Source organism: Heterodontus francisci, chromosome 3, assembly GCF_036365525.1.
Source record: "Heterodontus francisci isolate sHetFra1 chromosome 3, sHetFra1.hap1, whole genome shotgun sequence".
Classification (NCBI taxonomy): domain Eukaryota; kingdom Metazoa; phylum Chordata; class Chondrichthyes; order Heterodontiformes; family Heterodontidae; genus Heterodontus; species Heterodontus francisci.
Window position 1 is genome coordinate 175,982,980 of NC_090373.1, and position 25,072 is coordinate 176,008,051.

The window sequence follows — 25,072 nt, forward strand, 5'->3', positions numbered from 1 at the left end:
TTAGTCCCACTGCCCCCACTCTTTATATTGCAATAGCCTTGCAATTTTTTTCCTTTTAAAGTACATCCCGAAATCCCTTTTGGAAGATACTATTGAATCTGTGTATATACACAGACACATATATTTGTCTAAAAATATCTGTCGACATATACTTCACAAGAATTACTCCATCAGTGACAGCATAATAAATACAAATTGGAATATTGCTGTGATTATTGGAACTTCAAATACAAACCTCACTTACAATTGACACCTTCAACTTGTACACAGCCCGAGATATCTAATGTGTTACCAACAGGGGGTGTCGAAAGTACAAGATCTCAGGGAAGGAGCGAGAGAGAGAGAGCTTATTTCAGTTTTAACTCCGCCCCTCGGAGTGATGCCAGTCTTTTCCTCCTTCTCTCTCCTTATGTTTTTTTTTCTTTTCGTCGGCCAGTCGCGGCTAGTAAGGGGGGGTGGTCGCTCTCCGTTTTATTCGTTAAGTTTCAGGTCAGTGCTGGGGGGCGGGGGGAGGTTAATGGCTGAGTAGAGACACGATGGCAACGTCCTAACATCAGCAGGGTCCACGCTTTCTATGCAAAGACCGCTTCCTCATCGACCCTCCCCCATTCAATCATAATTAAAAGCTCCAACAGCTTATGCGAGGAGAGTGTGTGCAGGTCCTGGGATCTCTGAGCAGCGGATCCTGGTTATCGTTAAGCTGCGGGTCGCTATAACACCGCCCCCCCCCACGCTTCGTTTAATAGACAACAGATCGGACTCAAATTTGCGATTGGGAGCAAAGGAGGCGCTTCAGAAGAAGGCTGGCTTGGTATTGGTGGCGCCTGCCGAGTCAACAAGTTTCTTGCAGCTACTGGCATCTCTCGGGATCCCCTCTATCCTGTCTTAACTGCCTGATAGAATACACTTGCCTCCAATTCTTGTTTTATTTTCATGTTTCAAGTTTTACAAACAACTGTAGTTAGTGTTTTTTTTTTACACAATGCTGAAGGTCCTAACCAAAAAGCTCAGGGCGCAGTCGCTGAATGAGATCCAGCCCTTTCAAGTTAAGGTAAGTCGGGTTTCTGTTCCCAACTCATTGCTTAGCGTGTGAATAACCTTGCCAGTTTATGAATGGGCCATGTGACACGTGAAAAAGTCAGTTTCATGATATTATTTTTCATCGGAGCACACTATTAAAAGTTAGTTAATTATTCGATTATGTTGGCTGATCGCCAGATGATTATTATTTATCAATTAAACCAGCGATACATTTTTTTCAAGAAATGTATTGAAAAAATTAAACGTATTTCTTAATTGATCTCCAGTTAAAGTTGTTGAATTAGCATGATGTGTATCTATAGATACACACATGTATGCACATTACCCAATTCAGTTGTGTATGTTTGTGTTCACCTAATTTGATGCCACATTGCCTAATATTTCGTGTAAAAGGGCTGCTTCTAGCCGTGTTTACCCCGCCCGTGCCTCACGCTCTTCATTCGCTGCTCTGTATCTCAAGTATTGATTTCTCGGTGCTGGTGGTGATTCCTTCAGCGCCATAGCAGTCCTGGCTGAGTTATGTGGGGCTGCTGTATCCCCTTTTTGAACATATAAAGGAGGGCCTGGAGTGAGCTGAGGTTCACTGGCGAGGTACAGGCTGCTTAACGTGCAAGGAAGGTGTTAGACCTCTTTGGAAGCTGCTGAACAAATTGGGGTGAGCAAGGGGAGAGGGGGAGTGGCATTTGCTCAACCTGTACCTATTCACTGTGTGTAGAGTGGTTGATTGGAGTCGACCCAGTTACCCATTCCTCATCTGTCCCCTGCATTCCTTCTCCCCCCTCCCCCGGTGATTCTCTGAAGCAATTTTCCACCTCTGCCAGGTGACATGGAGTGAAGGTCTAGGAAAGGACTGGCAGGTGAGCCAATCTGCACTGCTCCTGTTCTTTCTGATGCTGGGTTGGATTCAGCATCCAGGGGGCTGAGAGCAGGAGCAGGGCACAAAGTCTGTTTACCAAAGCTGTGGCCCAGGCTGACCTGTCTGATAACTGACCCCTCGAGCATTGTAAATAATGAGGACATACTGGCAACAAAAAGGTGTGTTTGAGTTTCGCAGGTGGTTACTTGCTACCACATGGAGTAATTGAGCTGAATAGCATAGAAGCATTTAAAGGGAAGCTAGATAAACATATGAGAGAAAGAACGAGATGGATATGTTGATGGAGTTAGATGAAGTAGGGTGGGAGGAGGCTCATGTGACTAGCATGGTCCCGTTGGGCCGAATAGCTTGTTTCTGGGCTGTGCATTATTCTTCTGTACTGAAACATTTTTGTGAAGGGGCACAAAACCGAAGGTTAACTTACCTTGCTCACCATCGGTCATTGGATGACAGATATAGACTGCAAGCCATCGAAATGCCATTTTTCGAGAGGGAATTCAGATATGGTGAAGTTAACGGACACTGATATAATCATGTGAATTTGAACCATTCCAAATGTATAGGGTTGCCAAGTCTCCAAGAATTCAAGATTAAACTCCAGGACACTGCTGTGAGTAACCTAGAAGAAAATTCATAGGAGCATTCAACAAAATTGTGTGTTTTTTCATTTTCTTTTGAACAGTTTTGTTTTTAAAATATTGGCGATTGGATGATCCCTTTGATATCAGCTAATGAGTTTGCTCGCTTTCCAATTGGTGTGCGAAGGTGGTGTTCCACGAGGTTGGATGTATCAGGCAACCAATGGTGGGAGTGTGGGGGTGGGATAGATGGAGGTGGAAGGCCATGTAACAAAACCACCTGGGTTAGGTCCAACTAGAGTTGGCAACCTGACACGAGGTGCACTTTCTGAATGGGCTACTTATGTGAGGGGAAAAATGGCAATTCCCTTTTTTTTTTCCCAAACATTTTAAAAGAGGAATTTCAATCACCATACTCCCCAGCCATTACTACCATTTCCTTCCATGACAAAATGTGTCTTGAAATAGACTGTGTGAGGAATTGCAATTCTGACTTGCACCAATTCCCAGAATAAAGACAAGATTTCACTATATTTTTTTTTATACATTCATGGTATGTGGGTGTCGCAGGCTAGGCCAGCACTTATTGCCCATCCCTGATTGCCCTTGAGGAGGTGGTGGTGAGCTGACTTCTTGAACCACTGCAGTCCATGTGGTGTAGGTACACCTACAGTGCTGTTCGGAAGGGAGTTTCAGGATTATGACCCATCGATATATTTGCAAGTCAGGATGGTGTGTCCTGTTGCCCTTCTCAGTGGTAGAGATCACAGGTTTGGGAGGTGCTGTCGAAGGAGTCTTGGCAAGTTGCTGTAGTGCATTTTGTATCTCTACAATTAATGTTAATCTGGATAAATAATATGCTGAATCATAAACAACCCTCAGCAAATTTGATAAAGCCTTCAAAGATCAGTTGATGGACTGAGCCTTTGGAGGGTAATGGTGCTCTAGTCAATACAATGTGACATGACTCGATTGTTACTGGTTGATTTGGACACTATTTCACAGCTTACCTAGCTGATTGTCTGCTTTCTATATGTTGGAGCAGTAACAGCAACAAATGCCTTGTTCTGACAAGAGTGGCCCACCAGCATATTTGCAGCATGAAGGAATTCTGTTAAGTTTCATCAGATTTAAAGTGACGGGCACACTTGTATCAACAAATTGGTGATTCCATCGGCCTGGCAAATTTACAATCGCCCCTCCTCCCATGCAGATTCCTCCCCTCGTCTGTGAAGGCGCTGACTGGGGCACAAATTCATGGGCGCTGGCTGCTCTCTGGCACTCTTCCACCCATCGCCCCTATGCTTAATAGCCTACATTGACTACCAGTTATGCAACACCTCAATTTTAAAATTCTCATCCTTGTTTTCAGATCCCTGCATGGCCTCACCCCTCCCTATCCCTGTAGCCTCCACCAGTCCTACGGCCCTCCGAGATCTCTGTTTCTTCAATTCTGGCCTCTTGCACACCCCTGATTTTAATCGTTCCACATTTTGGTGGCTGTACTTTCAAGCCTAAGCTATGGAATTCCCTCCTAAACCTGTCCACCAATCTACCTCTCTTTCCTCTTTTAACATGCTTTTTTAAAACCTTCTTTCTTTGTCTAAGTTTTTGGTTATCTGCTCTAATGTGTGGCGCAGTGTCAAACATTGTTTGCTAACGTTCCTATAAAGTGCCTTGGGGTGTTTTTACTAGGTTAAAGGTGCTATATAAATACAAGTTCTTTTGTCCATCACCCAAGTGCCCATTTCTCATGTCACATGAATCCTCTCTGCTTCCATCAAGGGATGTGGATATTTCATCTATTTTTCGAAACAATGACTTGCATTTGTATAGTGCCTTTTCACAACCTCAGGATATCCCAAAGCACTTTACAGCCAATGAAATACTTTTGAAGTGTAGTGACTGTTGTGATATAGGGAAACACAGCATCCAGTTTGCTCAAAGAGCAATTAAATAAATTAACAAATATCTGTTCCTCCAGCACAATAACCGGTATTTTTCACAGTCCTGCAGGTGATTGATCAGCCTCTGCTCCAGATGGCAGTGTAGCTGGAGTCAATAGCTGTTTAGTCTAGTAACTCATTTTGCTACGCAGAGAGAAGAGGCAAGAAGATAAATTTTGAAACAAAAAAATCATCTTCTGCACAAGCTGTGTTCCCAGCCTCAACTAGGCTGTCTGGTCCTTCCATTGAGGGAGGGAAGGCCAGAGGCCAAGTGAACCCAGGATGCTAAGGAGCTGAGGTGGCAGAAACAGATGCTAGGGAACAGAGTATTTTCCAATAACACTTGGGATTAGGCCTGATGCTAGAGCATTGAAGGGAATCAATAACTTTGAAATTGGAGGATGTAGTGGAATGAAAGAAAATCATCTTCCAGAAGTTGGTTGGCATCCTTCCATTCATAAAAGATGATGGACATGCAGCAAACAATCTATTCAGGTGGGTGTCTTCTCTTGGTGCACCTTCATTGATGACTGTGAAGGTCAGTCCTTGAGAGGCAGGTTCTGCCACAAGTGCTGCACATGAAGCTGCCTAGTGACGCTGTGAGTTGTTGTTTTTGGCGGTAATCACCCATGTTTCACAGCCATACAGCAAGGTACTGAGAACATGGATTATAATCCATCAGCTTGGCGTTATCCCATACGTGTTTTGCGAGTCAGCCAAAGGTGGTAGCTGCTTTCCCTTTGCATGTATCGAGCTCTGCATCGAGGGATGAATTGTCTGTCACCATAGACCCAATGTAGCAGAATTTGCTAATCCGTTCCAGTGGGTGTTATTTAGTGTGATCAGGGCAGAGGTGCAACACCTTGTCCCATGACCATGGTTTTCTTGACACTTGTAATCATGGAGAACATGTTACAGGCATGGGAGAGACAGTCCATGAATCTTTGTGCTGAGTTTCCCTGTGAGCGACTAGCGCAGTATCATCAGCATAGAGGAGTTCTCTGATCAGGACGTGATGTATGTTTTGTCTTCGCTTTTAAGCCTCGATAGATTATAGAGCTTGTCGTCTGACATGGTAGTGGGCAAATGTAAGGAGCAAGGAGCATCGAGAAGACGATGCCAAATAGAGTGGGGGCTTGGACACAACCCTGTTTCACTCCATTCTTCACTCCAAAACTGTCGGTACAACTGATGTACAACCCTGTACATCAAACTGTACAGTCAATAGGATTCTGCTCCTAAATGACCTTTTAAGGGCAATTTCTACACCTCTGCCTCTCTTTCCTCCTTTTTAAGATGTTCCTTTAAAATCTACCATCATCCATCCTAATATTTCCTTTAGTGGCTCAGTGTCAAATTTTTTTTGATGATGCTCCTGTGAAGTGCCTTGGGATATTTTTCAATGTTTAAAGGAACTATATAAATGCAAGTTGTTATTTTCCCATATACTGGAAACACAGAGCTGGTATTACACCTAGGTGTGGCTTTGACCTCTTTCCCCAGTGCGCACCACCACCAACAACCCCCCACCCCACAACTGACTGCCGTCTCCACAAAGGATGATATCAAGTGAATCGGAAGAGATCTCCATATTGTGATCCCTCCATCCTCATAGCAGTGAAAAGGGGAGTGAGGTACTACACATACAGAATGTAAATGCAGCTTAATTGACTTCACACAATTGTGCCTATTTACAGTAACAGAATAGCTTGGAATTGCTTAAGGGAGTGTGAAGTATAATATTTGCACTGGCTGGGCTTGGGAGGATGTTGAGATGACAAAGCTTGACTGTTAGATCAACTGCAAGCAGATTAGTGTCTTGTCAGTAAGAATGGGCCTTGTTAACATGCTGTGAATATCATGGCAGTAACTGGGAAACTACATTAAAGACACAGGCCATTACTATCATACTGATAAATATTATCTTACCCCTGTGGCTCTCAAAGGCCTGAAAACAAAATGTGTGAGGACAGTGAAAGGTACGTTTAATTATGTAATCAGATGACTCAGGTTAGTAAAGGATCTCCCTGATCTGAGCTGATTTTGGCCAGGGCAGCAGTAATGGTGTTACACTTGGATATATACTTAGAAAGGAAAATATTGCATTGTTAATGGGGAAAGTGCTTGGGAGTGGGGTTAATTGAATAGCACTTTTCAACGAGCCAAGACAGGCATGATGGGCTAAAAGGCCTCTTTCTGCGCTGTATGATTCTGATAACCTGGTCAGAATGCCGCTGGATTAAGGAAGGGAAAATTGTCCTGGTTCCTACACCCTCCTGATTGTTACTCGGTGACGTTTTGCTGCCATGCACACACAGATGTTGAGCAGGACAGGATTGGTTTGTTGGTTTGAACTACTCCCCACCTTTTATTATCGGAGTGCCTACTCATTGTCAAAGCCCACATTGAATAATAGCCCCTTCAATGGTTGAGGTCTCTGAGGGTGACCTTGCCTGCCTGGAACTATATTGTGACAAGGAGTCAGCATCTTCAGGCAGGACGGAATATACAGATTAAAGGGATACTCACTGTGTCTGTTACATAGGCTATGAGAGGATAGCTGGATGGCATAAAAACAGAAAATGCTGGAAACACTCAGCAGACCAGGCAGCCTCAGTGGGGAGAGTAACCTTTTCTGGTGGTTGACCTTTTGTTAGAATGGGTTTCAGGTTATGCAACTTTAACACTGTTTCTCTCTCCATAGCTGCTGTCTGACGCTCCCGCTGCCGCTGAGTGCTTTCACCATTTTGTGTTTTATTTCAGGTTTCCAGAATTCGCAATGTTTTGCTTTTGTTACGATTGGATGGCATTAGGCATTCTTTGTTCTTTTAATCCTCTTGGTCCCTCTTTTTGTCTGTTTCTTTGTTGTTCTTTCCCCTGAGTGTTTGTCGGTGTGTCTGTCTACCTTCCACAGGTGCGTATGGGATTTATGTGCGTTTTCTCCCATTTGAAAATAGAGAAAACAAGACTTGCTTAAGACTTGTTTATGGATGCGAATTCTCCCAGCATTCCTAGCGGTTGTGAACGCCCCCTATTAAATGTACAGAGCCTCTGGTTGGAATAGAGGACTTTCAACCCCGCAACGAATTCTGGGATATGTCCACCTCCATGACGCCCTTTTGCTTCTCACCCGTTTCCAGCCACACACACAGCAAGATTAAGTTGGAAATAAAGGACACAATGCGAATAGGCCGCTAGCCTCCTGCTCATGCCGGGAGTTGCTCGGACTTCACATGACCTGAGATTAGATGAGTATAAAGAAGTTTTTGCTGAGCAAAATGCCGGCGATTGACAGGAGCTATGGAGCAGCGGTTGTTTCCTATCGCAAAGCAGAATTAAATATGGATGTGTTTACGAGATTGCTTTGTGAAACTGCTAATAATCCTCATGACCTTTCCTCATTTGGTCCAAACGAGGACACACTGGTCGTGGTTATGTTGTGGGACTAGTAATTCAGAGGTCTAGACTCGTACTGCAGTGAAAACGTGTTCAACCCGACCATGGCCGTTTGAGAATTTAATTCTGTTTGAAAGATCTGGAAATAACATAAAAGGCTGGTACCAGTAAAAGGGACCATGAAGTTTAGTTTGTTGCAAAAGCCAACTTTTCACGAATGTCCTTTCGGGAAGGAAACCTGCTGTCCTTAGCCCGTCTGTTTTATACGTGACTCCAGTTCCGCAACATTGTGACTGATAACTGCCATCCGAAGTGGCTGAGCAAGTCACTCCCTTCTCGGGATGAGCAATAAATACCGGCGTTGCAGGCGATGCCCACAACCCGAGGATGAATTTTAAAAAAGCAGCAGCCAATCAGGCTCAAAACAAGGTGACCAAGAGGGCTCCTTCGAGGTTTATGTGAGTGCCTCTTTATGTCTCCCTTTTCTATCTTTTGTGTACATTAAATAAAGAATTTAAGAAGATTTTTTTTTTACATGAGAATATGAAGTGCAATTTATCCAAGTTTGCTGGTGGGAAAGTAGCTGTGGGGAGGACACTGGTTTCAAAGGGATAGTGGACAAGAAGGTGGCAGATGGAATATAATATAGGACAATGTGAAATTATCCACTTTGGTAGGAAGAATAGAGAAAAAAAAAGCTTGCATTTAGAGAACACCTTTCACAACCTCAAGACATCCCAAAGCACTTGACAGTGTAGTCACTGTTGTAGTGTAGGAAACACAGTTAATTTGTGGACAGCAAGCAGTAATGATAGTGACCAGATAATCTGTTTTTGATGTTGACAGAAGGACAAATCTTGGCTGGGACATCAGGGATAACACTCATGCAGAGTCATGTCATGGGATCTTTAGCACTCAATTGAGAGTGTATATGGGGTGTTCGTTTAACATCTCATCTGAAAGACAGCACCTCTGACAGTGCAACACTCCCTCAGTATTACACTGGAGCATCAGCCTAGATTTTAGTCTCAAGTCCTGGAGTGGGGCTTGAACCAACAAACCTTCTGACTCAGAAGCAAGATTGCTACCAATTGAGGCACAGCTGAAAGTAGATTTTTTTTTTTAAAAAAAAGGTGGAGACTAGTAGATGTTGGTGTTTAGAGGATTTGGGTGTCCTTGTACGCAAGTTGTAGAAAGTTAACATGCAAGTACAGCAAGCAATTAGGAAGGCAAATAGTACGTTGCCCTTTATTGCAAGGGGATTGGAGTATAAGAGTAGAACAAAGAAAATTACAGCACAGGAACAGGCCCTTCGGCCCTCCAAGCCTGCGCCGATCCAGATCCTCTACCTAAACATGTCGCCTATTTTCTAAGGGCCTGTATCTCTTTGCTTCCTGCCCATTCATGTATCTGTCTAGATACATCTTAAAAGACGCTATCATGTTCGCATCTACCACCTCCGCTGGCAACGCGTTCCAGGCACCCACCACCCTCTGTGTAAAGAACTTTCCACGCATATCCCCCCTAAACTTTTCCCCTCTCACTTTGAACTCGTGACCCCTAGTATTTGAATCCCCCACTCTGGGGGAAAAAGCTTCTTGCTATCCACCCTGTCTATACCTCTCATGCTTTTGTACACCTCAATCAGGTCCCCCCTCAACCTCAGCCTTTCTAATGAAAATAATCCTAATCTACTCAACCTCTCTTCATAGCTAGCGCCCTCCATACCAGGCAACATTCTGGTGAACCTCCTCTGCACCCTCTCCAAAGCTTCTACATCCTTTTGGTAATGTGGCGACCAGAACTGCACGCAGTATTCCAAATGTGGCCGAACCAAAGTCCTATACAACTGTAACATGACCTGCCAACTCTTGTACTCAATACCCCGTCCGATGAAGGAAAGCATGCCGTATGCCTTCTTGACCACTCTATTGACCTGCGTTGCCACCTTCAGGGAACAATGGACCTGAACACCCAAATCTCTCTGTACATCAATTTTCCCCAGGACTTTTCCATTTACTGTATAGTTCACTCTTGAATTGGATCTTCCAAAATGCATCACCTCGCATTTACCCTGATTGAACTCCATCTGCCATTTCTCTGCCCAACTCTCCAATCTATCTATATTCTGCTGTATTCTCTGACAGTCCCCTTCACTATCTGCTACTCCACCAATCTTAGTGTCGTCTGCAAACTTGCTAATCAGACCACCTATACTTTCCTCCAAATCATTTATGTATATCACAAACAACAGTGGTCCCAGCACGGATCCCTGTGGAACACCACTGGTCACACGTCTCCATTTTGAGAAGCTCCCTTCCACTGCTACTTTCTGTCTCCTGTTGCCCAGCCAGTTCTTTATCCATCTAGCTAGTACACCTTGGACCCCATGCGCCTTCACTTTCTCCATCAGCCTGCCATGGGGAACCTTATCAAACGCCTTACTGAAGTCCATGTATATGACATCTACAGCCCTTCCCTCATCAATCCCTCATAAGGAAGTCTTGCAGCAATTGTGACCATACCTGCCAAACATATTTCCTGATTTCCCTCTAGAATAGCCAAGCTCTAATTTTAAGACTGTGCTCCCATGTTCTGGACTCCCCCACAAGAAGAAATGTTTTTCCCTATCTACCTTCTTATGATGAGACCTCCTACAGCAGGTGTACCTGAGGAGGGGTTGGGGGAGGAATCCGATATTAAGCATGTTTGTGCCACACTGTTTTGTGCTGTGTGCGAACAAGCTGTTTCTCTAAGCCGGTTGACTGCAATTAGCTTATGAGAGGAGGAGGAGGAGGTCTCCATCCAATGGTGACTTGCAGCATCCTATAGCATAGAAGGAGTGCCTGTGCTGGTGCTTTGAAACAGCTATGCAATTAAACCCACTCCTTTTCCCCATAGCTGTGCTTTTAACAAACTTTTCAAGTATTTATCCAATTCCTTTTTATGTTATTATTGAATTTGCTGCCATGCCCTTTCAGGCACTGCATTCTGGATCATCATAACTCACTTTTTTTTAAAGAATTCTTCACCTCACCCTCTGCTTATCTTAAATCAGTATCCTCTGGTTACCAACTCTCTTTCCAGTGGGAAAATGTTTCTCCCTATTTACTCTATCAAAACCCCTCCATAATTTTGAACACGTCTATTAAATATTACCTTAAGTCAGAAAGTTGTGGGTTCAAGTCCCACTCCAGGACTTGAGAACAAAAATCTAGACGGAGACTGCAGTGCAGTACTGAGGGAGTGCTTTACTGCTGAAAGTGCCGTCTTTCAGATGAAATGTTAAACCGAGGTCCTGTCTGCCCACAGGTGGATGTAAAAGATCCCATGGCACAATTTTGAAGAGGAGGAGGGGAGTTATCCCCGATATTGGCAATAATTGTCAATCGATCAATGTCACAAAAACAGATTATCTGGTCATTGTCGCACTGCTGTTTGTCGGAGCTTGCTGTGTGAAAATTGACCGCTGCGCTTCCTACATTGGGACAGTGGCCACACGTCAAAATTGCTTCGTTGGCTGTAAAGGGCTTTGAAAGGTCTGGTGTTTTTGAAAGGCGCTATATAAATGCAAATCTGTCTTTCTTTAACTCTCTCCGCTCTAAGGAGCCATCCACAATGAGTCTCTGCTACCATTGGATATGTAGAGTTTGGTCTACAGTGCTGTATCTCATGAATTGGTATTATGGGAGAGATGCCTGGAGCCAGTCTGAGAGGTTGATGACTTCAGATAAAGTTTCCAACTCATTAGATATATTCCTGGAGGTTTTATCACATGACCTCCTGCCTCCAACTATCTCCCCTCCTCAAACAGCCATTTCATTTTCCTGCCTCCAATATTTTTAGAACAAATAAACAAAAGTGTTCAAAGAAAATGGGAAACAATTTTCTTTTTAAATAGCCCTATGATTTTATTTTCTCCCAAATTTCTTGCAGTAGTGGCTGGGAGATGATTTTTTTTTTTCAATGCCTGGAGACTCCAGGGCAATTGCAGAGGCTTGGCAACCATCGTCTCTAGGCATGACCAAGTTTATTTTTAATTGCAACGGTCGAGTCAAAATCCATCATTCAACCAACATCGGTTTTAAAAAAAAAAACAGCCTGGTTGTTCATGTGACATTGCTGTTTGCAAACTAGCTGCTGCATTTGCCTACACAACAGTGGGTCAGTGTCTTCAAAGCAACTCATTGTTTGTGAAGTGCTTTAAGATTTTTGAGATGTGCTGACTCGCGATAGATAATATTACACGTATTTGGTTATAACCTGTTCGCTTACCTTACAATGTACAACTTAAAGTCGAGGCATTACATGTTTAAAATAGGAGCTTATTAAAGTATAATACGCTAAATGGTGTTTATACAGTGACCAGGTAAATCCAGGATAATACTTGTAAGCCGAGTTAAAATTAGTGGACAGTAAATTTAAACTGTACATCAACGACCTTCTCTACTTGAAGATCGATGCAATGTTTGGAATAAACTGCTGGGCTCGGTCAGTAGAAAAATATTAGGGTTGTTGAAATGTTTCAAACTGCTTCACAGTGAATTTTTGAAATGCAGTGACTGTTGTGAAGGCAGATTCTGTGCCAGCAAGATCCCAGACTCAGCAACTCCCAACACTATGACCTCCACAACCTAGAAGGACAAGGACAACAGGCGCATAGGAACACCATCAACTCCAGGTTCCCCTCCAAGTCACGCAACCTCCTGACTTGGACGCACTTCACATTTCCTTCATTGTCACTGGGTCAAAATTCAGAAATGGCTGAGCTGACAGCACTGAGGGAGGACCCCTTGCCACCCATCCTACAGCAATTCAAGAAGGTGGCTCACTGCCACCTTCTTGAGGGCAACTAGGTATGGGCAGTAACTGCTGGCCTTGCCAGTGAAACCCATGTTCTAAAAATGAATTTTAAAAAAACTGCAGAGTTGAATGGCCCAGGAGGAATTGTTTCAGTTCAGAATAACCAGGAGCGTGTGTGTGTGTGTGTGCGCCTGTGCATACGTGGGTGGTAGCAAGTATCATGGTGTCAGCTTAAGTGAATTGCTTGAATTAGGATGCATCTTTAGAAGTTTGGACTTGGCCCAAATTAGTTCAGGGTGAAAACGTGGGAGAGCAGCAGGTAGGTCATTGTCTTGACCGCATCATTTAATGGGGAGAAGATTCACTAGCATGGCTCTGCTAAGCTGGTATAGCTTAAAACAAAACTCGTCTTTATGCTTTTTTTAATAAAAATTTCTTCAGTAAATGAATTTTGTATGTGTGGGTGCTTGGAATACAATAAGTCAGTCTCTGGAGGAGGGAGAAACAATGCACCTCTGACTTTGGGCCTGCAGTGCGCACTCAATAGGGAAATGCAGAGTCTACTTGCCTTCCAATTGGTAGAGAATTGGTAGGGAAACTGAGGATGGCCATTTTAAGTGATTGGGGGAAGTGTGAGACGGCGGGGCGCTTGGCGGCAGGAGGTTATGCGATGAAACCTCCAGAAATGCATCCAACTCGATGGTGTCATCCCTGCTGCTCCGTGCTTCAGATCTGGTGCTGAGGCCAGAGCTGCTCCCTGATCATGTGGCCTGGTCCTCTTTCTTCCCTTTCAGTAATGTGCCTCCTCTTCCACCTTGTCTCTGCAGATCTCCTACTCGCCGAGGGATGAGGGCGACAGTGACGACTCAGAAGGAGAGAATCGGGAACTGGCGCTAATCAACCAAGGTAGGGAATGAAGGACTGTGCTGTCCGTGCTCAGTAAAATTGGAATCAGTTGTGCATGGGAGGATCTAAACCAGCAGTCCGTAAACCATTAGGTAAATGACTTAAAATGTATAAGAGGACTTAAAAATGAGCGTGATGGGCAATCTGTTTAGTGATTTCAGTGAGGTTTTAACCCTTAACCCTAGGCTGCCCTTTTTCCCCAATTAGACCAAGTTGGTCTGGAGGTCAAAGTGCTGTTTTAAGGATCTTTTCACATGCTTCTGTTGGTAGATAATGGGCATCAAAACTTCTTTGGGCACTGGTGGCAATTACTAAGGTGTGAGGAAGGCAGTCAATATTATTCTGTTTGACAACCGAGTGCTTCATAGCCTTCACCCCACCTCCTTACTGCTTCACCACACTTTCCCATTTTCTATTTGGACTCATTGATCACTGAGTGGGTGTCCTGGTTATTTTACCTCGCTCTCGGCTAATAATAGTCCTCCGATCAATGGCCCATTTGAGATCACGGGGAGTGTGTGCTTTAATTTACTAAATTTTTAAAGTTGCTCTTCCCCAGCATAAACCGCAAGAGAAATACACCTCACCTGGCACTGAGGCTGCTGTTGGGCACCGTAGCCAGGTAACCACTTAGTGAGCTTTCGTAACCGAGGGAACATTGATGAGATCCCATTCATAGTATCGGGGATTAGGTTACATTTCAGTTGAATATGTTTCCTCCTTTTTTTAAGCAGAGAATTCTTCACGTCCTACTTGCTCAATACATTGATACATCAGTGCTGCCCTCAGCTATTTTGCGCCCGCTTCCTCCCCAGTTATGATCATTGGATATAATTTAGCAGTAGGTCTGATTCCATTAGCATCTGGCAATAACAATTTTCAAATTGCTCTTCCCCCACTGACCCTGGTATCTGAGACATTCTGGAAGACATTTGAACATGTGGCCGGGAGAGGTGGAAGGACTGGTAGAGCCCTACAAGCCTTTGAGGTCTCTGCATTCCTGCAGTTCTGGCCTCTTGCACATCCTTGATTTCCTTCACTGCCCCATTAACGGCTGAGTCTTCAGCTGTTTGAACCTTAAACTCTGGAATTCCCTCCCTAAACTTCTGCACCTTTCTCCCCCTTTCCATTCCTTCAACAGCTGAGGTTGTCTTTGGGGACACTTGATTTCCGGGAAGTCCCCACCTCTGCCAACTTCTGCTCCGCATCCGTTTCCACTGTTCTGCGACGATAAACCACAAAGGACCAAAAAGTTTCAAGAACTGGAAGAGGTTTTGAGCTGCAACACTTCAGTGTCGAGCTGCATTCAGACCGAACTCTTCATATTCACTCAATTACTTTCTTCCTTTAGTTCAGGCCAGACTCCTTGTCAGTCAAACAGGACCACTCAACAGTTAACTAGCCAAAAATAATACTTGAATATTTACCTTATTAGGCTTGTATTTCCTTGAGTATATAAGATAAAGGGATGATCTAATTGACATGTTTAAGATGATTAACGGAGTTGAATAGGTTGATGGAGAGAAACTATTTCCTCTGGTGGGAAAGTCCAGAACTAGGCCACATAACCTTAAAATCAGAGCTAGGCCATTTTAGGGTGAGCAAGGAAGCATACTACACACAAAAGGTAGTGCAAATCTGGAGCACTCTTTCCCCCAGTAAACTGTTGAGGTGAGGGGTTATTTGAAAAATTGAGTTTTTTGTTTGGCAAGTGTATTGAGGGTTATGGAACCTAAGAGGGGTAATGAGTTAATATATAGATCAGCCATGATCTAATTGAATACTAGAACTGATTTGAGGGGATGAATTGCCTGCTTCTTCTCCTATCTTCCTATTTGAGGCCAAGCCCAAACTTGCTATAGTTATTTGCATTCCTTCTCGCAAAGCTGGTCCCTTGCAACTCTGTTCTGGTAGATATTTGCAACTCCTCAGATGCTGAAGTAGTCTGTGACCATATGTAGCAAGACCTGGACAACATTAAGACTTGGATTGATAAGCGGCAAGTAACACTTGTGCCACACAAGTGCCAGGCAATGATCTCCAACAAGAGAGAATCTAAGCATGTCCCCTTGACATTTGACAGCATTACCATTGCTGAATCCCCACTATCCAAATTATGGAGGTTACCATTGACCAGAGACTTAACTGGAACAGCCACATAAATACTGTGGCTACAAGAGCAGGTAAGAGACTGGGAATTCTGCTGTGAGTAACTCACTCTCTCACCTCTGGATTCCCCGAAGCTTGTCTACAAGGCACAAGACAGGAGTGCGATGGAACACTCTGCACTTGCCTGGATGCAACAATACTCAGGAAGCTTGACACCATCCAGGACAAAGTAGCCCACTTGATTGGCATCCCATCCAACACCTTCCACATTCACTTCCTTCACCACCATTGCACAGTTTCAGCAGTGTGTATCATCTACAAGATGCACTGCAGCAACTCACCAAGGCTCCTTCGACAGCACCTTCCAAACCAGCGATCTCTTCCACCTAGGAGGACAAGGGCAGCAGATGTGTGGAAACTCCGCCACCTGCAAGTTCCTCTCCAAGCCATACACTGTCCTGACTTGGAAATATATCACCATTCCTTTACTGTCTTGGAACTCCCTCCCTACAATGTGGGCATACCCACACTAGATGGACTGCAGCAGTTCAAGAAGACCGCTCAGCACTGATGGCTGTGTTTTCAGTTGCCAAGGCCCTGAGCTCTAGAATTCTCTCCCTAAACCTTTCTGCCCCCCTCTCTCCTCCTTTTTAAAACACCTCTTGAAACCTACATCTTTTGACCAAGCTTTTGGTCACCAATATATCCTAATATCACCTTATCCGGCTCCGTGTCAAATTCCGTTTGATAACGCTTCTGTAGAGCCACTTGGGGTGCTTTACTACATTAAAAGCTGTCTATATAAAGGCAAGTTGTTATGATGATGGGCACAAGTGCCTTATATTGCTAAGTATGAGTAATTTGTGATCTTTTAAATGCATGTGTACAACTGCTAATACTGTGACATGCATGAGCTGTAGAGCACTTGATGTTTTTTTTAATTAATCTTGGTGAAGGTACCAAGTCCATTGTTATAAAGTTGGAACGAGTAGGAGAGGTGATGAGGAAAATCAGGGTATAGTGTTTTGATGATGCAAAACTCGCTGGGGGGGGGGGGTGGGTGGTTGGTTTAAGGATGCAGGATTGCTGGGTGAAGGGTGAGGGAGGTTTTTCCCCCCTCAAAATTCATCCACAGGATGTGGGCATTGTTTGGAAGGCCAGCATTTATTACCCATCCCAAATTTCCCCAAGAAGATGGCAGTGAACCACCACCTTAACAACTGTGTGGCTTGTGGGTCGGTTAAGATTCAACCACATTGCTGTGGGACTGGAGTGACATATAGGCCAGACTGTGTAAGAATGGCATATTTCCTTTTTAAAGGACATCAGTGAACCAGATGAGTTTTTATGACCATGCAGTAGTTTCATGATCATTCTTAACAAGACTAGCTTTCTATTCCAGATTTATTCAATTAATTGAATTTAAATTCCCCAGCTGCCGTGGTGGGATTTGAACTTGTATCTCCAGATTATTAATCTAGACCTGCTGGATACTAGTCCAGTAGCATAACCACTGTCGGTGGTCAGGGGTTCTATCCTCTTGCAAAAGAAAGTTAAAGTTGGAGTCAGTGCGATGTGTGAATTTTCAGATTTTATTCAGTAGTTGCTGCAAACATGCTGAATAGAAACATCTCATTAGGCTGCTGAAGAATTATCTGGCCAGGATCTTTCTCAAGCTGTGGTAAACATGTTAAATGTACCATCTACTCAGCAATTTCTCTTGGAATCAGAGTCATGACACAATTACTTTAGCCAGCACAGGCATGGTGGACTGAATGGCCTCCTCCTTTTGTGTTGTCTCATTCTATGTCCTTTTTTTAAATAGAGGAGTTCTAGTTGATGTAAACCATAAGCTGTAGAAAATAAAATGGGATCTTGTTCCTCTAAACTCTTTGCAGAAAGCCAAAGGAATTGCCACTTGTCACCATTGGCTCCAAGCCATCTACAAAACCAGGAGAACCTCTGCAAAGTACGGACGATATTTGACCCCCTGGACTGTGACAGCTCCGAGGAGGAACTTGAACGCATCAACAGAGAATTTGGAGGGGAGAAGCGCAAGTGGTCTCAGGTGAACAGACTCAGTTGCTACAGTGACAGTACATCCTCTAGTGACGAAGAAGTCAAAGACTTGTGTGGCATGTCCTTCAAGCCTGTACAACAGGCCGAACAGAAGTACAGCTGCAGCAGCCCTGTGCCGTTCAGTGCCTCCCCTCCCAAGAGACTCCATCCCTTGGTCCGAAGGCCCTCAGCACAGATTATACTGGCTAGTGTCGGCACCTCAGTTGACCAGGCGACGCCATGCAAAAGGCACAGGCAGGGCCAAGACTTCAGCAGACCAAGCCTGGACTTGGAGAAAATGCAACAGGTTTGTGCAAAGTTGTCTGTGAATCTAACTCAAATAGGTACTGTTTTCATCTTTTTAAAAAAGAATCATAATACCATCCCTGAGGACAGGTAGGCCTGAAGTAATACAGCTCCTGTTACATCTTCTGAGGTTCTACATTACAAGTGGGCCCAATGTGAAACAAATCCTGAGCTTCGCTCCTCAGAATGTAGTATAGCTCTTCAGGATCAGTAGGTCCTATGTGGAAAAACCTGCTCGAGTTAGGAAGGCTCAGTTTAGTCCAGTTCCTCAGAACAGGATTGCCCAATGTATATAGTCCAGAGAACAGATGCACCTACTTTAAAACCGATTCCAATGGCAGGTAAAAGAAAGACTAGCATTTATGTGGTATCTTTCACAACTTGGTTATCCTAAAATGCTTTTCTACCAATGAGCTACTTTTGAAGTGGGGCTAAAGTGTGGCGAGTCTAAGAGACTTGGCAGTTGGCAGGAAAAAAGACAGAAGCGCAAGGGGAGAACCAACTGTGTAACAGCCCCGGCAACCAATTTTATTTGCAGCACCTGTGGAAGAGTCTGTCACTATAGAATTGGCCTTTATAGCCACTCCAGGCGCTGCTTCACAAACCACTGACCACCTCCAGGCGCTTACCCGTTGTCTCTCGAGACAAGGAGGCCAAAGAAGAAGTAGCCACTGTTGTAATGCAGGAAACACAGCATGCAATTTCCATGCAGCAAGCTCCCAGCAGCAATGTGATGATGACCAGATCATCTGTTTTTTTTAGTGATATTGTTTGAGGGATAAATATTTTTCAGAACGCCGGCGGGTAACTCCCCTGCTCTTCTTTGAAATAGTGCCATGGGATTTCTTACCTGAGAGGGTAGACAGGGCCTTGTCTGAAAGACGGCACCTCCGCCACTGCAGCCCCCCTCGGTACTGCACTGGAGTATAATGCTGCTTGTGAGGATAGGTAGGTCTGATGGTAGGAGGGTGCAAGGTAAATCTCGTCAATAATGCCTGAGTCTGTTTGCTCGTAGCACGGGAAACCATAGCAACAGCGATTTACGATAAACCAGCTGACCGTAATGAGATGTTTTTTAAACTGGTCGGTGAAAAGTCAGATTGCAGAGCAGATCTCCTGTCCCTCACTGCTCATATTTGCTAACCTGGATAGTGGTAATGGTGGTGGTGAGGGCCTGGAGACTCTTCAGTGTTAAACTTAGGCTTCCTTTAACAAGACCCCTGAGGGAGAGAGGGGAGAAAGGCTCCAGCCACGAGGCCTTTTAAGGATGGAGTCCCTCAGCATATAATCACTTCCAAAAAACCTGTGAACCGTCTGCCAGCAGTGCAGAGATGCCAGAAAGGTCTCATTAGATTCCTGAAAATATTTAGGACTCTTGAGAATTATGTGGTCAAGCTCTTTCTCAAGCTCTGGTGACTGCCAGCAGCTTTTCCGACTGCTGACTGTTTAAGTGCACGATCTAATGATTTTATTTTAGAAGTGTGCCAATGTGAGTTTTAGTTACTTGCCTCCCAGAAACATCGCAGGCCGACAGCTAGACAGGCCTAGATTTAACGTCTAACTTGCAGGGTAATATTCACCCTGACCCCTGTCCTGCACTGGAATGTTCTGGCCTTGAACTGGGGTTTTAAAAGTGGGAGGGTATTGATCTATTTGTGAAAGCATGACTAGGGGCATAGACTATAAAAGATTTATTTGTTGTCTTTTGGCTTGGCTGCTGTTAAAATGTTGTATCCAGTTTTGGGCACCTTATTTTAAAAAGGATGTCAGTCATGGAGTGGGTATAGGTTAAGTTCACTATACAATAAGAAGAGAATGATCCTGGGGCACTTTTAGTGGGGTGGTGGAGCAGGAGGGGAAGTTGAAGAGGAAATCCGATCGAGATGTATTCAAATCTCTGAAGAGTTTTGATCCGGTAACTGAGAAAGAACTATTATCACTGGTTAGTGAGTCCTGAAGAGTTTTGATAAAAGTAAATGAGGGGAAGCTGTTTCCACTGGCAGGAAGGTCAGTTAGCAGAGAACATAGATTTGACATAATTTGCAAAAGAATCAGAGGGAAGATGAGATTCTTTCAATTTTAAGCTGTGGGTTGTGATCTGGAATGCATTCGTGAAGGGATGGTGGAAGCAAATTCAAAATGGAATTAGGTAAACACTTGAAGGGGAAAAATTTGCATGATTATGTGGAAAGAGCAGGGAGGATTGGGCTAACTGAATAGTTCTTTGAGAGCTGGCACAGGCATGATGGGCCAAATGGCGGCCTCCTGTGCTGTAAAATTCAATCTGGAGTACTGAGATTCTGGCACTGCATCTTGGGATATATTGGCCTTGGAAGGAGTGCAACAAAGATTCACCTCAAAATTACCAGAGTTCGAAGTGTTAGATTATGAGTAGAGATCACATAAAGTAGGTTTGTAATCCCTGAAATATCGAAGGTCACAGGTTGATTTGAGATTTTTTAGAATCTTGAAAGGAATTTATAGGGCAGCTAGAGAATCTTTTTCCACTGGTGGAGGAATCTAGAACAAGGGAATGTAATCTTCATCAGAACCAGACCATTCTAGAGCAAAGTTAGGAAACATTTTTGAGGGTCTTTGAGGTGTGGAACTCTCTCCAATTAAAAGCAGTAAGTGCTCGCTCAATTGATAATTTTAAATCTGAGATTGATAGATTTTTGCTAGACAAGGGTATAAAATGATATGGAGCAAAGGCAGGTGGATGGAGTTGAGGAACACATCAGCCATGATCTCATTGGCAGAACAGGCTCGAGGGGCTAAATGGCCTACTCCTGTTCTTTATGTTCACAGCTTCTAGATGCCCCAAAGTGCTTTGCAGCCAACTAAGTCATTTTTTGAAATGTTGTCACTATTGTAATATGGGAATATCTCTTTCCAATGTTGGAGCACTGGCAAAATCACCTCACCTTTTAAAAGTCGAATTAAAATTGAATGTTCTTTCAGCCACCTCGTCCCCTCCTCTAATCCTTTCTGCCTCCTGCTTACTGTCATCCTTTGCCTCTTGTAAAGCACTCTGATGTTGCATGAAGGATGCAGTACCAACATGAGTGGTTGTTTGGAACTCTTAACTGTAAAGCTTTCACTGACATCCAGGAGAAAGGAACAAGCAAGTGTGAAAAGGGAAAGGGAGTGGGGAGAGAAGGAGAGGAATGTATGTTAATACCATGTTCACTCTGTAATGAATAATGTGCTACGCTGACTGCAGTATAACTGGGAGTGACCTTGCCAAACTGCTGGCCCATGGAATGTTGAGGTACTGGTTCCACCTGGAAGCTGGGCTGGCGCACTGCTCCCTCTTCACAGCACTGGCTTTTTTTTTTGAACTCTGGACATTTTTAGCATTGTCAAAGAGATGACTGTTTTGTCAGCTTTTAATGAAGTTTAAAATTGCAAAGGATGCCTGAATGCTGCTGAGTGGAACTGTCACACTTCCACAGTGAGCTATTCATGGGCCCTTAACTGGGAACCCTGTCTGTCCTCTCTTTACTGGATCAGAGAACCCTTTCTTCACTGTAATGGGGAGTCTTGTCTGCCATCTGTTCATGGGCCCAGATCAGGAACCCTGTCATCCTCTGTTCATTGGATCCAGGAGTACCCTGCTCATTCTCTTTCTCTGTGTTTTCACCTCTTATCAATGGTATTGGTTTGGTCTGCCTCAGTTGTGAAGTTTGTTGTATGCTGTCTTGTTCTCTACCATCCTTTTTATGCAGAATATATCGCACTGCAAGTGGTAACCTTTTAAAATTTGATCATAATCAAAATAGCTTCTTTTATCTGGTGCTGATCTAGGGAGCAGCACTCGCTCCCAGTGCCCTTCCCCCTCCTAGTATACCAGACTGGTCTCACACAAATGAATAGCAAGAAATTGCCTTTTATCCACTTAATAACTTCATATAAGTACACACTTGCATGGAGCCTGAATTACAAAGCAGAATTGGAAAGTGAATTACTTTGTGAACATTTATTTATATTTCAAGAAGCCCCCTGTGGATCCTTGGAAAGGGGAGTTCCATGAGGAAATATTTTCTTTCATTTCCGTGAGTTAGCTGTGAAAGTGGATTTATAAAACAGGATGTGAGATAGGCTGGAGATAGGTTGTTATGGTGGGTATAAAGGGCACTGGGTGTTGAAATGGGTGTGTAGGGAATGGGATGTTGGTCAGTAAAAGCTGTCACAATGGGTGTTTAGTGCACTTTGAAGGAATGACGATATATGTCCATGCTGGGATGGTGTGTGACTTGGAGGAGAACTTGGAGATGCAGGTGTTTCTATATAGGAGACTGGGTGGCACAATTGTGTAGTGTATTGTCCAAATGAGTGAAAGGGAAAGTATTGGTAGTGACAAGCAGGTCCTTGCGCTGGAAGAGAGGTATCAATGTCGTTATTAGCTGTATCTACCTTATTGGTGACACTACACTACAGGAACAATTGTACTTGATCTTACCAAGTATAATAGTCGAAATTCATAACATCAAATTACTGCCACAGACCTGTAACCACTCGACTGTTATACAGCTCAAAACTGTCCATTTACAAAACTTACAATAACTTTATGCAAATAATTTGTCAGACTTACAACAAAGGTTCATTTCAACAGCAGCAATTTGCATTTATATAGCACCTTTTTAACATTTAAAAAAAAAAATCCCAAAATGCTACACTGAGGCCTAAGGAAAACAGAATCCGAGCCAGCATAGATTAGGATAGTTGACTAAAAGTTTGGTCTGCGAGATGTTGTGGGACGACCTTAAAAGTGGACCACCTTAAGGAGCTGTAAGTGAATGTCACTGGAGGAAGTGATGTGTCACACGTGACCAGGGAGCTGTGGGTGTAGCAAACAGACTGAGATGTGTTTAGATGTGGCTCATGCAGTAACTGTTTGTGTGTATATGTTTTTTTTTCATTCGTTACTGGGATGTGGGCATGGCTGGCTAGGCCAACATTTATTACCCATCCCTAATTATCCTTGAGAAGGTGATGGTGAGCTGCTTTCTTAAACTGCTGCAGTCCATGTAGAGTAGGTACACCTACAGTGCTGTGAAGCAATGACTATATAGTTCCAAGACAGGATGGTGTGTGGCTTGGAGGGGAACTTGCAGGTGGTGGTGTTCCATGCATCTCTTGCCCTTGTCCTTTTGGGTGGTTTGGAAAGTGCTGTATAAGGAGCCTTGGTGCGTTGCTGTTGTGCATCTTGTAGATGGTATACACTGCTGCCACTGTGTGGTGGTGGAGGGAGTGAATGGCACCCTGTCCACAAACAATCAAGCGACTGCTTTGTCCTGGATGGTGTCGAGCTTCTTGAATGTTGTTGGAGCTGCACCCATCCGGGCAAGTGGAGAGTATTCCATCACACTCCTGACTTGTGCCTTGTAGATGGTGGACAGGCTTTGGGGAGTCAGGAGCTGAGTTACTCACCACAGGATTCCTAGCCTCTGACCTGCTCTTGTAGCCACGGTATTTATATGGCTACTCCAGTTCAGTTTCTGGTTATTGGTAACCCCCAGGATGTTGTTAGTGGGGGATTCAGCGAGGGTAATGCCATTGAATGTCATGGGGTGATGGTTAGATTTTTCTCTTGTTGGAGATGGTCATTGCCTGGTACTTGTGTGACGTGTATGTTACTTGCCACTTGTCAGCCCAAGCCTGGATATTGTCCAGGTCTTGCTGCATCTCTACATGGACTGCTTCTGTATCTGAGGAGTTGCAAATGATGCAGAACATTGCAATCATCAGCAAACATCCCAACTTCTAACCTTATAATTGAAGGAAGGTCATTGATGAAGCAGCTGGTTGGGCCTAGGACGCTACCCTGAGGAACTCCTGCAGTGATGTCCTGGAGCTCAGATGATTGACCTCCAACAACCATAACCATCTTCCTTTGTGCTAGGTACGACTCCAACCAGCGGAGCATATTCTACCTGATTCCCATTGACTCCAGTTTTGCTAGGGCTCCTTGATGTCATACTTGGTCAAATGCTGCCTTGATGTCAAGGGCTCTAGTGTTCTAGTAAAGTTAGAAATAAAAACCCATGTTTTCTTTGGATATTACTTGTAGTCCTGTGAGTCTTACAATAGTTCACATATCAACAGAACAAGTAATATTGCAATTGATGGGTTTGAAGTGATTTTTAAAGGAGATAAGATTGGAGGGGATAAAAATGAGAAATGCTCGAAATACACAGCAAGTCTGGTTAGTATCTGGAGAGAGAAGCAGAGTTAATGTTTCAGATCAGCGACCCTTCATCAGAACCTTCTATTTTTATTTCAGATTTCCAGCATCTGCAGTATTTTGTTTTTATTTAAGATTGGAGAGATTTAGGGAGGAAATTCCAAGGAGAAACAGCGAGGTCCATGTATTTTACCAGTGGTTGAGGAGGCCTTGGACATTTAGTTTAATTTAGTCACTTCATGGAAGTCTTTGAATTTTTTTTATTTGAGTCTAATTTTGATTGTGCATGTCTGTATACATGTGAGTATGATATTCAGTGTGAATATTATGTGTAGTTTTAGTGTAGCTAGGGTGCTTTTAAGAGAGTCTTGAGTCTGGATAAGGTCAACTAATAACTCTTGTAGCATTCTGTTCAGTTTGGGTTTGCTCATCTTCACCTGTGTCATCTGTTGCTTCTAGGTAATAGAGATAATTGTTCTCCTATTTCTACATATGTTTTCTTCACTTGTACCACACCAACCCTGGTGAATTACAGACCCTTTCTAGGGCATATATCCATACTCCTTGGACGTTATGCAGTTTGGGTAAGTCTCTGGTACAAAATCTTTTGTTGTGATTTTGAGATGGTTGCCTTTGTTACGACCCGTTGAGAAAGGTGTCACGGGGTCCCTCTCGGCCTTCACCTGGTCTTACCGTAACCGGGTTTAATTTTAAACAGTGTTTTTAGATCACCCTTGGTGAATCCTTGTTCATGGCTTTCCAATTATAAGGCAAAGAAACCAGCACAAACAGGCTTTCTTGGGTTTAAAGAAGAAAAGTTGAAATTTATTAAACTTAAACTCTAATTCAGTTAATGCCAATGGAT

General features: G+C 43.8%; 1 protein-coding gene across 4 annotated transcripts in view; it reads left to right on the forward strand.

Moving 5' to 3' along the window:
* Nucleotides 1-417: 417 nt before the first annotated feature.
* The window catches only part of si:dkey-16j16.4 (uncharacterized), a 154,094-nt gene continuing 129,439 nt past the window's right edge, over nt 418-25,072 (forward strand). For 2 of the 4 annotated variants that reach the window (XM_068027762.1, XM_068027769.1), the window contains exons 1-3: nt 420-1,051; nt 13,469-13,547; nt 17,555-18,021. In XM_068027762.1, coding sequence (XP_067883863.1) covers nt 983-1,051; nt 13,469-13,547; nt 17,555-18,021 — 615 coding nt within the window. In that variant the 5' untranslated portion in view covers nt 420-982. Of the gene's footprint in view, nt 1,052-13,468; nt 13,548-17,554; nt 18,022-25,072 lie in introns of all 4 variants that reach the window. The other 2 variants (XM_068027772.1, XM_068027771.1) reach the window with 2 other exon arrangements.